Here is a 17,898-nt window from a genome sequence, read left to right on the forward strand (position 1 = left end):
TTAGGAGCAAACTGGTTGGAAAGGCCAAGAACTTCCTGTATTCATCCCCAATACTTAGGGACACCCTGGAATACTCAAAGTTTAAGGAAACCTTGATTACCCAGTTCTCCAAAGTAAGAAGCTTGAGCCCTAACCTTTGGAAATTGCAGAGGTGTGCTCAGGATAAGAAAGAAAGTGTGATAGAATTTTACAACAGACTTCTGACCATTGCAAACAGTCTGAGCATCTCCAAGGAAGATAAACCTCACCTTGACTTGGCAATATTCCACCAGTTTAGATTAGGAGTCAAGGAAGAACTGAAGGAGACTGCTTACAAAAAGCGGATCACAAATCTTGAGGAATGTTACCTCGCTGTGAAGAAGAGAGAGGAGAAGTTTGGAGACATTTGTCCCACTTCTATTAACAGTCAAATTAATGTAATTAAAAAGGCAAATGATTCCTCTTGTGAAAGTAAGTGTGAGAAAGACTCAAGCAAGGATAAGGGAAAGCAAGTTATAGATCGTAAAGAAAAGGAGGATGAAGGAGAAAATTCGTTCAAAATTAAACAAATAACTGACAGTGAGCTAACCATTCCGAAGGACTTAAGACCTACTAACATGGAGGAATTAAGAACGATAATAAGACAAGAAGTAGAAAGGCTAGAACAGCCTATGATGGAGCAATTTGATGCAGTTAATAAGCAGTTGGGGGAAATAACAGCAAGGACCTCTGAATTAACTCCACCTCAAAAGGAGGGAAATAATGAGGCAAAGAACAGAAAGGAGCCTCTCAAATGTTTTGTTTGTAACAAATATGGGCACATGGCTCACAAATGTTTTAGAAATAAGAGAACCCTCCAAGAGAAATGCTAGATATGAGTCTAATCTTGTGCATACTTATCAGGGTTATGCAAACAAACCATGGAAAAGAGAGAAACAGTTCAGAGAATACCCAAGGAAGTCTATAATGACCATAAAGGGAAAAGTTCAAGGAATACCTTGTGATGTTTTATTAGATACTGGTTCCTAGGCCTCTATCATAACTGGAAGTTATTTTCAAGGAATAAAATCCTGTGTATGGAAGGGTATAACTGAACTGAAGAGACCGATTAAACTATTGCATATTTCAACATCCGAGATATGGGCGACAAAGAAAGTGAGAGTTAAATTATACTTACCAGAGTTTAATTTGTGTGTCTGGCAAAAGTTATTGGTCCTTCCTAGGACATCTCACCCAAGTGTACAAATAATTTTGGGAACCGACTTTCTAGAGAAATACAAGTTCTATTGCGATTTTTCTAGAAATGAGATTTTCCTAATGGGTAACAAACATTCAGGAAAGGGGAACAATGTTTTAAAGATTTAGATTTAGTAGATACATAGATCTAGTTTACCAGTATAGGCATGAGTATGTAGCTTAGTTCCTTATAACTTGTATTCTTCCGATGATGACCTCGATACAGGGGTCAAAATGTCAAGTTTTATTTTATTAGTAATTAATAAAATAATCTGTTCAACACATGTGTTTTTGTGTCCCTAAATTTACAAATATGAGTGCTGATCACCATGTAACCTTAAAAGAAAGAATGTTTTAAAGAATCAAGTAGGGGGGAACAAGTGATGAGAGAGAACAACAGAATGACAATAAGGTCAAGCTTACTGAACAGAGAGAGAGAGATAATGAAGAATGTCAAAATGACCATACCGATTCTTCAATATGTTCATCATCTGAAGGGAACAGTCACTCGGAGACTTACTGTATCTCGAACGTCAAGCTAGTGAATGATCAGAAAGAGACAGGAGAGCTTTTAAAGGAAAGTAAGCAAAGTACAATCGAGATAAATATGATTGAAACACCTAGACCTGACCAATGTGGAACAGGCAAAGAAAAAATAGTGTCGATAACCAAGCTCAGCAGAGGCTTAGTTTTACCAGTATCCTCTGTTTTCTTTTTATGATAAGAGAAGCAGTGGAAGGATTGTTAGCTCGGATTTTAGCTATTGCTACAGATGCTGTACACTTGCTAACTGATTTTGCAAACTTTATATTTAGTTTAATAGTTCTTTATTTAGCTTCAAGGCCTACAATAAAGAGAAATAAGTTTAATGCCAAAATTAGAGGATATGTTTTTAAACATGGTACAACTTGAGACAAAGAAAAAAAATGTAGTCATGACTTCTCCAGAAAATGTGCAGGTGAAGAGTTAAGAAAAATTTTTTTGCAAAAAAAAAATTTTTTTTTGAGAGAGTAGGACTTTGTAAAATCTCGTATAGAAAAAAAAAAAAAATATAGTAAAAATTTTCTATGTCGATTTTATATAGGAATTTAAATTTTACATAATATACTTGTAATTAAAATTAATGTAATAACTTACTTTGCTGTATTAAATCTGGTAACAAATTATTAGAATATATTTTTTGTAAGAACCACTAGATTTGTGAAAACAAAAGAATAAGCTCAGACAGGATTAGACAAATAGATCTAAGGCTAGCGAAAATAGCGAGGGTCATCGGATTTAGAGTTTTCACGCCAAAACTCAATGATAGCATGAGTGGTGAAGAAAAACCCTAGAGTAAATCTGGGGGGACTAAATCTGAAGAAGGACCAAAGTCGAGAGAGTAAGATAAAAGGCAGAAATTGAGAGCCAAAGGGCTCTTGCTTCGAAGTTTTGTTCCTGTGTCAAGCCTTTCCAAGGATGGGGAGAGTCACGCAGTCCGACGTTAAATAAATAAATACATACATACATCTTCAAGGCCCACCTTTCCTAATTGGGTTGTGGGGGCAACAGCTGCAAGAGGAACTTCCAATGGTCACGATCCTCTGCCACCAAGTTCAGGTGTTCTGGTGGGATTCCCAAACGTGTCCACCGAAGGTTTTGAATATAATCTATCCAGTGAGTCCTTGGCCTTCCATGTGGCCTCCCACCCTCTAAAGTGAGCCTCAGGGGCTCACTTTAACGAGTACTATCTATCCCAATACGTGTGTAGAGGCTTAAGTGCTGTGAGGACATCATGTTGGAGGCTTAATGGATTTTTTTACAACACTCAAAAAGAATTAAAATAGACTTTAATACTTCCTATATTTCGTCCTAGTCACTAGGACATCTACGGGGATTACAAAAAAATTAATGTAACATATGCACAAATAACAAACAATACTAAGCCCAACCACGTGGGTGACACTAAAGTCCTATCTAGGTAGAGCGCCCTCTAAGGGCAGTATTAGGTGGCCTGGAATGTAAGGTGGGAACTCTGGTGATGAGTGTTTCCCAAATCTTCGGAAGCGTAATGCAACCATATTTATTGAGATTTGGTTGGTTTTGAGAGCTGCTGCTGCTTCTAAGAAAAGTCTCTCTTTCTTGAATTTGCTGTGGTGGAGCATGGTGGTTTTCTTCCATGATACTCTGTGGGTGGTGTCCAAAACATGGTCAGCCAAGCCTGAATGGCCATAGTTGTGTTTGAAGATGTAAGACTTGTGTTCCTCTAGACGGATGGACGCTGATCTGCCTGCCTGTCCAAAGTACGCCAGCTTACAGGAACAGGGTACTTTGTAAACTCCAGGCAGAGAGAGAGGAGGGAGCTGATCTTTCGTAGAACGGATAAGGGTAGCAAGTTTGCGGTGGGGCTTATATGCTGTGTGTAGATTGTATTGTTTTAGTATCTTGGCTATTTTTTCAGATGTGCCATGGATGTAGGGTATGGTGATGGCATTTTTAAAATCTTGTTGACGAGAAGGAAGGGGAATGGGGGAGAAGTTGATTATTTTTTTGATACTGTGATCGCTGTAGCCATTGGAGAGGAAAGTGCTGTGTATGTGGTTAAGCTCATTAGGGAGGGCGGTTTCACTGGAACAAAGATTGTGGGCTCTCTTGGTAAGAGTTTTAATAATGCCATATTGTTGAGAGGGGTGGTGGTGGGAGAGTTTGTGAATGTATCTGCCTGTGTGTGTGGGTTTTCTGTATACGGTGAAGGTAAGTGTATCATTAGGCAGGCGTGTGACTAAGGTGTCTAAGGAAGGGTAAACAATTGTTCTTTTCCTTTTCCATAGTGAACTGGATTCTTGGATGTAGACTATTGAGATGACTGAGGAAGGAGTCTAACGTGTCTGGGCCATGAGGCCAAATAGAGAACACATCATCTACATATCTTAGCCAGATAGGAGGTTTGAGTGGGGCTGAGTCTATGGCTCGTTTTTCAAAATCTTCCATATAGAAATTGGCAAGGGGGGGTGAGAGGGGGGAACCCATGGCAGTTCCCTCTATCTGCTTGTAGATTTTGTTGTTCCACGAGAAATATCCAGAGTTAATGGCAAAGGAAAAGAGATCTAAGATGTCAGAGGGGAAAACGTTTTCTAAGAGAGATAAGGTGTCAATTAAGGGAATATTGGTAAACAAAGAGGAGATATCAAAGCTTACCAATATGTCTGTCTTCTTCAAGGTTAAATTTTCTGCGAAGGCTTTAAAGTGGGTCGAGTTTTTTATATAGGAAGGGGACCTTCTGGTGAGGGGGATCAGAGAGTTGGCCAGCTGTTTAGATAGTCTATAGCAAGGTGCATTGGTAGCATCTACTATAGGCCTGAGTGGAGAATTCGGTTTGTGGATTTTTGGTAAACCGTATATTCGGGGGGGACGGGAGCGGAAAGGTTTAAGTTTTTTCATGACATCTGGGGGCCAGGAAGATACTTTTTTGAGTAAAATTTTTTAAGTTTCTTAACTTGTATTTTTGTGGGGTCGTGTTCTAGCGGGATGTAGGTAGCGCGATCGCAGAGGATAATTTTCATTTTACGCTTATATTCACTGGTATTAAGAACGACTGTGGCATTCTCGTGGAACAACAAAATCTACAAGCAGATAGAGGGAACTGCCATGGGTTCCCCCCCTCTCCCCCCCTTGCCAATTTCTATATGGAAGATTTCGAAAAACGAGCCATAGACTCAGCCCCACTCAAACCTTCTATCTGGCTAAGATATGTAGATGTGTTCTCTATTTGGCCTCTTGGCCCAGACACGTTAGACTCCTTCCTCAGTCATCTCAATAGTCTACATCAAAGAATCCAGTTCACTATGGAAAAGGAAAAGAACAATTGTTTACCCTTCCTAGACACCTTAGTCACACGCCTGCCTAATGATACACTTACCTTCACCGTATACAGAAAACCCACACACACAGGCAGATACATTCACAAACTCTCCCACCACCACCCCTCTCAACAATATGGCATTATTAAAACTCTTACCAAGAGAGCCCACAATCTTTGTTCCAGTGGAACCGCCCTCACTAATGAGCTTAACCACATACACAGCACTTTCCTCTCCAATGGCTACAGCGATCACAGTATCAAAAAAATAATCAACTCCTTCCCCATTCACCTTCCTTCTCATCAACAAGATTTTAAAAATGCCATCACCATACCCTACATCCATGGCACATCTGAAAAAATAGCCAAGATACTAAACAATACAATCTACACACAGCATATAAGCCCCACCGTAAACTGGCTACCCTTATCCGTTCTACGAAAGATCAGCTCCCTCCTCTCTCTCTGCCTGGAGTTTACATAGTACCCTGTTCCTGTAAGTTGGCGTACTTTGGACAGACAGGCAGATCAGCATCCATCCGTCTAGAGGAACACAAGTCTTACATCTTCAAACACAACTATGGCTATTCAGGCTTGGCTGACCATGTTTTGGACACCACCCACAGAGTATCATGGAAGAAAACCACCATGCTCCACCACAGCAAATTCAAGAAAGAGAGACTTTTCTTAGAAGCAACAACAGCTCTCAAAAACCAACCAAATCTCAATAAATATGGTTGCATTAAGCTTCCGAAGATTTGGGAAACACTCATCACCAGAGTTCCCACCTTACATTCCAGGCCACCTACTACTGCCCTAAGAGGGCGCTCTACCTAGATAGGACTTTAGTGTCACCCACGTGGTTGGGCTTAGTATTGTTTGTTATTTGTGCATATGTTACATTAATTTTTTTGTAATCCCCGTAGATGTCCTAGTGACTAGGACGAAATATAGGAAGTATTAAAGTCTATTTTAATTCTTTTTGAGTGTTGTAAAAAATCCATTAAGCATCCAACATGATATCTATCCCAATGGCTTTAACAGGCCTTTAAGGCCCACAACCTTCCAAGCATGCTTGGATTTCGTAACCGAAATACGAGGATAGAATGGTCTCTCCTATGCCTCAAGGTATTCTTGGCTGTATCCCTGTGTGTTCACGGGATCGGTTTGCCTGCTTGCGGGATGAAAAACACCAGATAAACTGGCGGAAAAAACCCTACCTGATGCTGGACCATGCCTTATTTCATGTAATATACATCTGTTATATTATCTGTAGACTGGTCCCTACTCTTCCTCCCTTGCTTCTTTCTTTCTTCTCTTCTTGCTCCTTCCCCAAATGCTATTAGAGTATTCAAGGGAAATCTTTCTTATTTTGCTATGTCATTTCGTCTTGTGCTAACAAGACATTATCAAACACTATAACATGATAAGGCCATCAAATGTTAAATAAATATAAATAGATATTATTACAGGAGATTTCGTGATCAGATAGTGAACAACATTACTGCCACTTACTATGTGCCAAACCATGCCTGGATAGAGTGAGTATAGTGGCATGGAGAAGACACAATCAAGATCACATGCCTACTATTCCTTGTGTAAGAGACATTTCCATGAGTTTTTACTTCACATTGCTCACTCCTGCTCTGTAATTAATTTTTTGAGATGACAAACCATTAAAAATATAGTTACGTTCCAGATGAGAAAAAAAAAGTCTCCCATAAAACAAAAAAATACTAAAATTAAAAACCAAAAATCATTTAGTAGGATGGCCTCAAACACATAGCGATTGTTATGTTTATACACAAATGTAAGGAGTATTCAAAACAAGAGAGCTGAGTTTGTGGCATTAATTGAGACGATATGCCCAAAAGTAATTGGAATAAGTGAACCTTGGTTGTCTGAGGAGGATATGATACTGGGAATAGAATTAGAAGGATATATAATTTTCCGGAAGGATAGAGATGTGAAAAGAGGAGGGGGGGTGCTGTTAATGATTGCAGAGGAAATGTGTCCACAAAGTGTGGAAGTTGATAGTGCATGCACAGATTTTGAATCTGTGTGGCAAAGTTGAAATAAACAGGTTAGTATATCTGACAGGATGCTGTTATAGGCCAGTGAATGCAGAGAATACCAATTGTGAAATGTTTAGGCAAATTAGTTAGGTATGTAAAAACGAAGATGATCCCGATGGGAGACTTTAATTACAGGAACATAGACTGGAAGGAGGAGATAGTGTATGGGAACAAGGAGAGTGAGTTTGTGGAATTTCTGAGAGATAAGTATCTTAAGCAGCATGTGATAGAAGCAACTAGAGGCTTTAACGTTTTGGATTTGGTGATAGCTTCACAAGATGTAGTTATTAATGAGGTGTTGACACTACCGCCAGTTGGTGAGAGTGATCATGAGGTACTTGTTTGGGAAGTGATGAAACAAGAAAAGGTCACTGCCAAAAATGGATACATGTGGAAGTATAAAGCAGGTGATTATAGGAAGCTCTGTAGTCAGTTAGCATCATATGTTGGGTAGATGAGCTGAGCGGAAAAGATGTTGAAAATGCATGGAAACTCATAAGGCAGTATCTGACAAAAGCAATATATGACTACATACCAAGGGTTAATCAAGTAAATAGAGTGGGAGCGAAATGGATGAACAGCAAAATCAAGCAAGCCATGCTGGAAAAGAAAATGTTATGGAGGAGGTACAAGACAGTTGGTGGTGATCAGATCCATGAAGAGTATAAGGTGAAGACTAGGAAGGTGACGAGCATGGTAAAGAAAGAAAAAGTGCAGTATGAGAGGAAATTGGCTGGTCAGGCTAAGGTTGACTCGAGGGAATTTTTCCGCTACATGGCAAGCAAAAAGAAGAATAATTATGGCAGACTAACACTGGTGGATAGTCATGGCAGCAGACTAACAGCTGCAAAAGATATAGTGGAATTATTGAACGAGCAACGTTCAATAATTCAAGTGGAATTATTGAACGAACGGTGGAAAATTTTTTACTTGATAGCGATGTCCACGCGATAACGCGTGATCGGCCGTCTGGTGAGAACTCGCATCACGCGATATCGTGTGATTGGCAATGAACGTGTTAAACAGCACAAAAGAAGATTGTACACATGGATATCACCTGATGGACAATACAGAAATCAAATTGACTATATACTATATACAAGGATGTATTTTATCTCCATACCTGTACCTCTCCATACCTTTTATCTCCATAACTTGAACAGCAAATACATTTTAAGAATGACAGGGCTGGAGGAGTCTTCAGTTGGAATTAAAATTGGTGGAAGAAATATTAATAATTTGAGGCATGCAGATGATACCACCCTGCTAGCAGAATGCAAAGAAGATTTAGAGGAACTTATTATGAAAGTTAAAGAAGAAAGTGCTAAATATGGCCTTAAACTTAACCTCAAAAAGACAAAAGTTATAGCAACATGTGAACTTAATGATTTTGAAGTAGATGGGGAAAAAATGGAAGCAGTTAACAATTTTGTGCTCCTAGGATCCCGAATTGATAAAGATGGGTATTGTACTGAAGAAGTTAGAAGAAGATTATTACTCGGAAAAAAAGCAATGACAAATTTAAGCAAGATCTTTAAAGATATTAGCCTCACAACAAAAATCAGAATATTGAAAACAATGGTATTCCCTGTGGTACTGTATGGATGTAAAAGTTGGACCCTGAGAAAGAGTGAAAGAAGGAAGATAGATGCATTTAAATCATAGGTTTGGAGACGCTTACTAAGAATACCATGGACTGGAAAGCAAACCCATAAATCAGTGATAGACAGAATAAAGCCAGATTGCTCCCTCAAAACTATGATCATAGCAAAAACATTTTACTTTGGACATATTATGCGAGCAAATGGCAGTCTGGAGAAGATGATGATACTTGCTAAAGTTGATGGAAGTAGGAGAAGAGGAAGACCAAGAATCAGATGGGTGGATGGAGTTAAAGACACAACTGGAATGCACCTGGAAATTCTGAAAGATATGGCCAGGGACAGATCTGAATGGAGAGTGTATGTTCATAGAATCACCGAGAGTCAAAAATGACTCGATGGAACCTAACAACAATAATAATAAATCATCCGGTACAATATATAGAAGAGAGGCAAGCATTAGGAGAATTTGAAGAGAAAGAAACAGAGGTGTGTCAGGTGTTGGTTGGGTTATATGTTAATAAGGCTGTAGGAATGGATGACATATCACCATGTATGCTTAAGGAATGTGCACCACAGTTGGTTATGCCCTTGACCTGGTTATTTAATGAAAGTCTTTCAGTGGGTAAGGCTCCTACGGAGCGGAAAGAGGGCAAAATAGTACCACTCCATAAGCATGGTTCTAGGACAGCTGTCTGCAACTATACACCAGTCTGTATAACTGCAGTTGTGGTCAAGGTGTTGGAGAGATTGATAGGGATAGAATACAGAATTGAGTTGATGGACATAGCATTCTTTATGAAGGTCAGCATGGATTTGTAAATGGCAGGTCCTGTTTCAGTAATTTACTTGCATTTTATGATAAGGTGACAAGTATGTTAGATAAGGGAGAATCATATACAGTGATATTCTTAGACTTATGCAAAATTGATAGATCACCACATGATAAGTTATGTCATGTCACCACATGACAAGCTGCATAGAATGGGAATAGACAGTATATTGGTTAGATGGATCAGAGATTGGCTCTCTGAATGATACCAGCAGCTTGTATATGATGGAGCAGTGTCTCAAAAAAGAAAGGTAACCAGTGGTGTGCTCCAAAGTTCTGTTCTTGTCCCCTGCTGTTTAACTTGTTTGTAAACGATATATCATGTGAACTGACTGGAGATCTTCAGTTATTTGCTGATGCTGCAAAGTTGAGAAGAATTATAAGTAGCACTGCTAATGTTAAATCCCTTCAGGAAGATTTGAATAGACTTTTCTTGAACAAAAGAATGGGTTTTAATATTAATAAGTGCAAGGTGTTGCATTTCGGAGTGCAGAAATATAAGACTGTGTACTATATAGATGGTACCGTACTCCAGGAAGTAGATGAGATTAGAGATTTGGGAGTGATAGCTGACAGTAGACTGAAGTTTAGAGGGCATATTGCTAGGGTTGCAAAGGTTGCACATCACAATGCTGCTATAAGAAGTACTCTAACATGCAAGGATAAGGAAGTGGTTGTGCCACTGTATAAGGCACTGGTCAGATCACACTTGGACTACTGTGCTCAGATCTGGTCATCTGGTTTTCAATATGATGTGGAGACATTGGAGAGGGTCCACAGATGAGTGACTAAGACAATATCAGGAGTTTGGAATGTTGGCTGTGGAGAGAGAGATTGAAGAAATGTGTATTGCTGAGTTGGGTGGATAGGAGGAAGAGAGGTGATATGCTAGAGATGTTTAAGTTAGTGAGAGGATTTTATCAGATTAATCCAGAGGGGATTATAAAAAGAGTAGAAGGTAAGAGGGGAAGAACCAGAGGTCATTCCTGAAAGTTATGTAAAAGTGTGGTGAAGAAGGGTGTGAGGAGTAGATTTTTTACATGAAGAATTGTCAGTGAATGGAATGCATTACCAGAATGTGTTCTTAATGCAAGGAATGCCAAGGACTTTAAGATTCTATATGATAAATGTGTTGTCAGTTGAATGAACCTCACACGATGAGTCTGTCGACTCCATGGAGGGTGTAGTAGTAGTAATAATAATAATAATAATAAAAAAATATATTAACAACCAAAAATACTTCTGTATTAACCTCATTAACAATTCATTCATGGGCTTTAACATAAATGATATGGACTACAAGTTACATGCATAAAAACTTCTTGTTATTTCCAACAGAACCTCAAATGGCAGCCTCAACAACTATTCAGCATCAACTATCCCAAATTACACTTTACATGTACATCTGTTGATGGTATATCAGATGCACATGTAGATCTGACATCATGTGTAAGAGAGGGCTGCCCTAGGAGATCCACCTCTTTATGATGTATTGTGGCTAAAAATTTCCTTATAATACTTTGTTGCAAGTAATTGCTGTATTTATCACTCTCCAAATTCCAATAATGATCCCTGCATAGTGACAATTATCTCCTCTTAACCTTCACACACACACTAAAAAGTTAACATGTTATTGTAGCACTAAATATAGTACAGTGTCCTAACAACCAATTCCAAAATAATTGATATTGAAAATTTATTCTAAGAATTTTCATGATTTCACATCCTATCCTATTCCTTTATTATAGCAGAGAAAGGATTTTAGTGTTTGGAATTTCTTTCCAAAAAAACCCATCTTAATTTTTTTTTCCCCCTCTTTGGAAGTCACATGAGGTAAAAAATAAGCTTAATACAAAATCTGCATTTCAAAACTTGTTAGTATATAAGTGCTACTCTATCTGATACAGAAATATATATGAAATGTGATACTATGTGATATTACAGGATTTTCAATTTTTCTTTTGAAATAACATCAAAGAAAGTAAGGATTACTTTATAAAAATAAGACTGCAGTGTGGTGTTTTTAATGCAATGTTTGATTGTATCAATAACTGTAAGGAGATAACAAAGGAAACTGTACCTCCTTTTTAACATTTATGTTCACCAACATAAAATCATCGCAAGTTCAATGAACTGATAATAAGAATGACATATGCACATTTTTCCTCGCAAGAAGCTTGCATCCTCCTCCCTCCCTTTATCAAAGAAACATTTTTTCTCATCTCATCTCCCCTTTTGTGTAAAGCTCAATGGCCTGTCACAGCCTTAGAAACTCAATTCTGCTTATGATAAGGCAATTAATCCTATCTGGAATGTGTACTATGGCTATAAACTGTATGCTCCATGGTATGAAAAAGTCTTTCACCTCCACGTAAGACGCACTAACTCATCTCCAACTGAAAAGTTCTGATAACGGTTCTTCACATCCCAGACGGTATTTGTTAACTCAGATGTTTCCAACCAAAGGAGTTCATTTGTACCAAGTGAGCTACAGAGACTGCATTTTTATTATTAAAAAAAAAACAAAAAAATTTCAGTTGTAGAAAATATGCAATCATGATAGTTCATGCAAACTAGAATTGGGGGATGACTGATTTTAACAATTGTTTTTGTTTTCTTTTGTTATTTTTGTATATAACATAGGATAATTTCTTTTCTTCATGGTTTTCAGAAGGATGAGGAGATGTTGGAAAGGGTCCAAAGGCGACTGACTAAGGTAGTTTCTGACCTCTGGAATGTCGAGTATGAGGAAAGATTGAAAAGATGTAATTTGCAGAGACTAGTGGAGAGAAGGAAGAGGGGAGATATGATAGAGACCTACAAGTTGGTAAGGGGTTGCTATAGGATCAATGGTGGAGAAGTTCTACAGCGAATAGTGGGAGATCAGGGGAGAACCAGAGGTCATCCCTGGAAACTGTATAAAGAGGGTGTGAGTAGGGGAGTGAGAGGCAGGTTTTTTTCGTGCAGAGTTGTGAATGATTGGAATGCCTTGCCTGAGAGTGTGGTGTCTGCAAGGAGTTTGAATGTGTTTAAGACCCGGTATGATGAGATGTGTGTGAGATAAAAGGACCTCCTAGATGAGTCTTTGACTCCATGAGGTCTTGTTTAATAATAATAATAATAATAATAATAATATAATCATCAAAATGAAATATTGCTAGGCATTCGTACAGACTTCACTAGGGTGCAAAAATCAATGTCTCATAGGTACAATGGCCAGCAAAAAGAAATGCATCATAACAAACTATTGTATTATAATAAAACTATCCCAAGTGGTCCCCTTATGAGTTTTATATAGTGAGTATCAATGTATAAATAAAAATGTTGTCATTTTCAATGGTATATTTTTTAACATTAAAAACAAATTTCATTCAAAAACTTTAATTACCTTCCTTTCTTCATGAAGCTGGAGCATACTCTGAGCTTCTGAAATATTGGTAGCTAATTCACCTGAAGTTGCTCTGTTAGTCATATCACAAACCCAAGATTCCTAATATATAAAACAAATTTCAAAAAAAGTCTTTTCAAGATAATTAAATAAATGAAATTTACATTATGGTAAAAACTGAAAAGAGAAATTAGATTGAGAAGGGAAGCTACTTTCCCTATTAACAAACCAAAGCTAAGAAAAATCCTTAGAGCTTTTATGTGGCCAGTAAAAGAAAGCAGATAATGTTGTGGGCTGATGAGAATGGTAGACTGGTTATAACTGCAGAGGATATAATTGAGATATTTAATTAACTTATCAAAGCATTTTACCCTTGTGTTACATTATGTAGAGCTTGAGGACAGAGGGAATGGAGGAGAAGGGATTGGCAGTGAGTGAGTGAGCAAGAGGTATACGAGGAATTAAACTCAATGTCAATAAGGCAACTGGAGACTCAATGACACATCACTGTGTTTCAAAGGAATGTTCCAGTGAATTAAAGGCAGATTTGACATACTTGTTTAACAAGAGCCATGCAACAGGATAAGTCTAAAAGGAGTGGAAGGAGGATAAAACTGTTCTGCTTCACAAAGGAGTAATAATGAGGTTTCAAATTATAACCCAATATGTGTGTCTGGAATTGTGGTTATGGTGTTGGAGAAGTTTATGGGGGCTAGGATCTGGAATTGATAACAGGTTTCTATGATGGTCAGCATGAGGTTGTTAAATGCATATACAATAGTATATTTAAATTTTGTTTAAATTAAACAAGTTAGGTTGAGGTTAGGTTAAATAATAGATAAGATAAAGTGAGTTGTATAGGAGATTGGCTGTCTGACAGGTATCAGCAAATTGTGTGTAAAGAAATGGTATCCTGGAAGAGGATATTACCAGTGGTATGCTAGAGATCTATTTGGAGCCATTACTATTTAACTTATATGTTATTGATACTAGAAGAGGTTTAAATGGAAATATGCTAGAGAGAATATGTTTTAAAAGATACTTGTGTGATGAGAGAGAGAGTTCTTCAATTAACAGACACAGACATACAAAAAAAAAGGGATAAGTAATACTATTTATTTAAGATCATATATTTCAGCCTGAATATTACAGGCCATCATAAGTGGCGACAATAGTTAATTACAAATTAGAACACAAATGGATTGATTTGAAAAAGTAAGAGCTGCGTGATGTTATAGACAAAAATAATGCAATGGTATGATAGCTATTATAGCTATTTAAAAAAATATATACTGTATATATTTTGATGTGTGATTAAAATAGCACTTTCCCATATCTAAGAGAAAGGCAGTCATTCCAACTTAAGTTCGGACAGTGAAATAAAGCTTCAGCGCTTTCTTTAAACAAGCATTCAAATTCATACTGACATTAATGAAGTTAGCGTGTATAAAAAAATATATACTGTATATATTTTGATGTGTGATTAAAACAGCACTTTCCCATATCTAAGAGAAAGGCAGTCATTCCAACTTAAGTTCGGACAGTGAAATAAAGCTTCAGCGCTTTCTTTAAACAAGCATTCAAATTCATACTAACATTAATGAAGTTAGCATGTTTTAGAACATGAGATGTTGTGGTCTGTATCTAATCCATGCTGCGCCAAGCCAGATTTTTCAAATTTACCATTGCTAATGTAAGATTGGCATTCTTGTATTCTCTTTTTCTACAGAGCGTCCAGTTTGTCCAAAGTAAGAACAATGACAGTCACAAGGAACTTGGTAGATACCAGGGAGAGCTAAAGGAGAGAACATTTATCTTTTGAAGATGGAAACCATGCTGATAATTTGTTGGTGGGAAGAAAGGTAATAAATTGTATTTCTTAAGAATTCTGAAAATGGGTTCTGAGATGCCAAAAATGTATGTCGTATTGGATCTCAACATACTGTTTCTTTGTTATTTGAGCTAGGATTATAGGAATTAAAAAACTGTTGCATGGTCTTTTCTGAGAAGCCATTAAGTTTCGTATATTGTTTGATGTTTAAGAGTTGCTGCTGTAATAGTTGAGGTGTAAAACAAATAGTGTGAGTACATTGCAATAAAGTTTTCATAATTCCAGTCTTCTATAATGGATGGTTAGCTGATTGCTGTTGAATGTAGCATACAGTGAAAGTAGACTTTCGAAGGAGTAGAATATCTAAAAAGGACAATTTGTCTTTTTCCATTTCCATAGTAAATTTAATTCGTGGATGTAGATTCTCACTAGATAAAGTGAATAAGTTCCATCCAATGTTGAAAAGGAAAGCTAAGTAAGGTATCCTTTTAGGAACTATGGAGAAATCTTGTCCTATTTTATTTCTTATTTTAATCACAGAGCAATACATTTTTTTAATAGCTAATAATTATCAATATTGCAATATTTCCTTAATTATATCATTGCATTGTTTTATGTATAACATCACCTGGCTCTTTTTCAAATCAATCCATTGTTTGTGTTCTACTTTGTAATTGACTATTATCGCCACTGATGATGGCCTGTAATATTATGGCTGAAATATAGGACTTTAAATAAATAGTATTACTTATCCTTGTGTGTGTGTGTGCGCGCGCGCGCGTGTGTGTGAGAGAGAGAGAGAATACGTATTACTTATTCCTTGTGTTGTATCATAATGGAGGATATTAACATATAAAAGTAAAGAAGTTATGGTTTTATTGCATAAAGTCTTGATTAAGCCACACGTGAATTACTGTATGCAAATTTGGTTACCTGGTTTTCAAGGGAATGAGGATACATTGAGAGGGGTAGTACAAAGAAAAGTAACTCAGATGAGTGTCAGGCCTCTGGAATGTTTGGAATAAGGATGTATTGAGGGACAGGGATTTGCAGTCTTGTGGATGTTAAAAGACAGGGTGATATTACTGAGAAATACAGGTTGATAAGTAGTCATTACTTGATTAATGTGGAAAGATTTTTCATAGACTGTGGGGGAGGTAAGGGTAGAGTAACAGACCACTGAGCAGAAGAGAAAGAAGCAAGTTTTTTTGCATAGAAAGTGAGTGGAATTCATTGTCTGAGAGTGTGGTACCTGAGGAAACAGCAAATGAGTAATGATTTCAATAAATTTTGTGCATGATTGTGAGGATCTCCAATGACTGTATTCAGATGATATGTTATAACAAATTAAATCAAGATCAGATATAAGAAAAAAGTAGAATATGTAGACTATTAAACTAATAAGGAAAGGAATGACACATGAGTCAAGAAACTTTTAAGAGAGTATCAGTAAAAATGACATAAATATAAATTAAGTATCAAAGGGATTGTAAGAAAATGTTTGCAAAAGTCCCATTTAAACTAGAAACCTTAGCACTAGAAAAAAGATGTACAGTGGAATATATACAACTTGTTGAGCCAGTATCCTATTTTTAACCTTTGGTGCTTTGTTTCACTAGGCTACATACATGAAAACTAAGTTTTCTATTTTTATATATGTTACATACTCGTTGAATTACATAACACACAATTGTATATACACAACATATAAAATAAAATTATATTAAAACTATAGCGACTCTTTTACTTGCTCACACACAAACATTCAAAACATAAACCATTAAATCCTTTCCGATGTCAAATGCAAAATATCTGTCTAAGGCAGGAGTCAACATATTTCAGTTAGAGATTCAAGCAGGCATAACAGAAAACTTGGCCAATCTTGCTCTCTGGAAAGTCAAAAACAGATCTTCCACATTAAACAACTATTTTGAGTTAATGGAAGTTCTCTTAGAGAACTTCCATTAACTGAAAGCAGCAACAGATTTCCTTGCACACAATCACACAAGAAAATGACAACTCATACCTATGTGGAATGCATTGTCTGAGAGTGTGGTATCTGAGAAAACAGTGAATGAGTCATGATTTCAATAAGCTTTGTGCATGATAGTGTGGACCTTCAATGATGAGTTTTTCTGAATTTCTGTTTAAAGCAGATGTTAAAAATGTGAATGGTCATAAGCTTGAACTATCCAGTGTTATGTCGTGACATTTCCTTATTATTATATTTTTATTGTGTTCTTCTTCCTATTTTATTAGTCTTAAATTATCACTGTGTAGTGTTATCACTTTAACTAAGCACTTCTATGGTCTATACTCATGAAACTAACATAACACTGCACTCTCGCATTTGCTGTAAAATCTATCCAGACAATTAAGGATAGACCTCTAAATAGAGCCCTATCCTCAGTAATAACGGTCTGGAATCACCTCCTAAATCAGGTTCTGGCAATATTTATTTGATCAAGCTGCACCAGCCAGATCCCTAGGTTAGAAATTCCTCTTAACCAAGGAGTAACCCTCAGAAAATATACTAAGCTAATAAATTTACTAATTGTTTCTTATCTCAGTTTTATCTATGTCACTTAATTTACTTTAGTTTGCAGTCATGGTCAATTAATTCTATCCTGATCAGATTCAGATATTAGCAAGTGGTGCATTAGATTCAATTCAAGGCACAAACCAGGTTAAGATGTTCAAGATACATTTATTAAATTCCTAAGGTTACACATTTACAAGAATAAATTCAATTGGAATATAGGTATCCTAAGTAAAAAGGTTAAGCATAGCAACTGAATTTTATACGACAATTTAAGCATAGGCTAATTCCATAGCACAAAATTTTGTTAGTATCATCCAAATATCCTCACTACTATACACATTCTCTCAAATTAATTCAATCACATTGGTAACTCTATAGATCATTACTCACAACAATTCAAACTATAATTCATTCAATTAATTACTTGAGAAATGGCCCAAAGACTTAAAATACTGCTATTCAATTTTTGCTATAGTCCTTTTCCTACAAGTATAGAGTTCTGAAACATAACATTTCTGTTCTTCTATGTCACAATATTCCTCTCTTTCTTAACAAAGAATTATAAAAGTTATACAT

General features: G+C 36.8%; 1 protein-coding gene across 1 annotated transcript in view; it reads right to left on the minus strand.

Moving 5' to 3' along the window:
• Nucleotides 1-17,898, minus strand: part of kst (spectrin beta chain, non-erythrocytic 5 kst) — a 687,893-nt gene that overhangs the window by 191,348 nt on the left and 478,647 nt on the right. Inside the window, exon 58 of the mRNA XM_090398802.1 lies at nucleotides 12,950-13,051. Coding sequence (XP_090254928.1) covers nucleotides 12,950-13,051 — 102 coding nt within the window. The remainder of the gene's footprint in view (nucleotides 1-12,949; nucleotides 13,052-17,898) is intronic.

Source organism: Typopeltis vanoorti, chromosome 10, assembly GCF_054136105.1.
Source record: "Typopeltis vanoorti isolate ZY-2024b chromosome 10, IOZ_Tvanoo_1.0, whole genome shotgun sequence".
NCBI classification, from domain to species: Eukaryota; Metazoa; Arthropoda; class Arachnida; order Uropygi; family Thelyphonidae; genus Typopeltis; species Typopeltis vanoorti.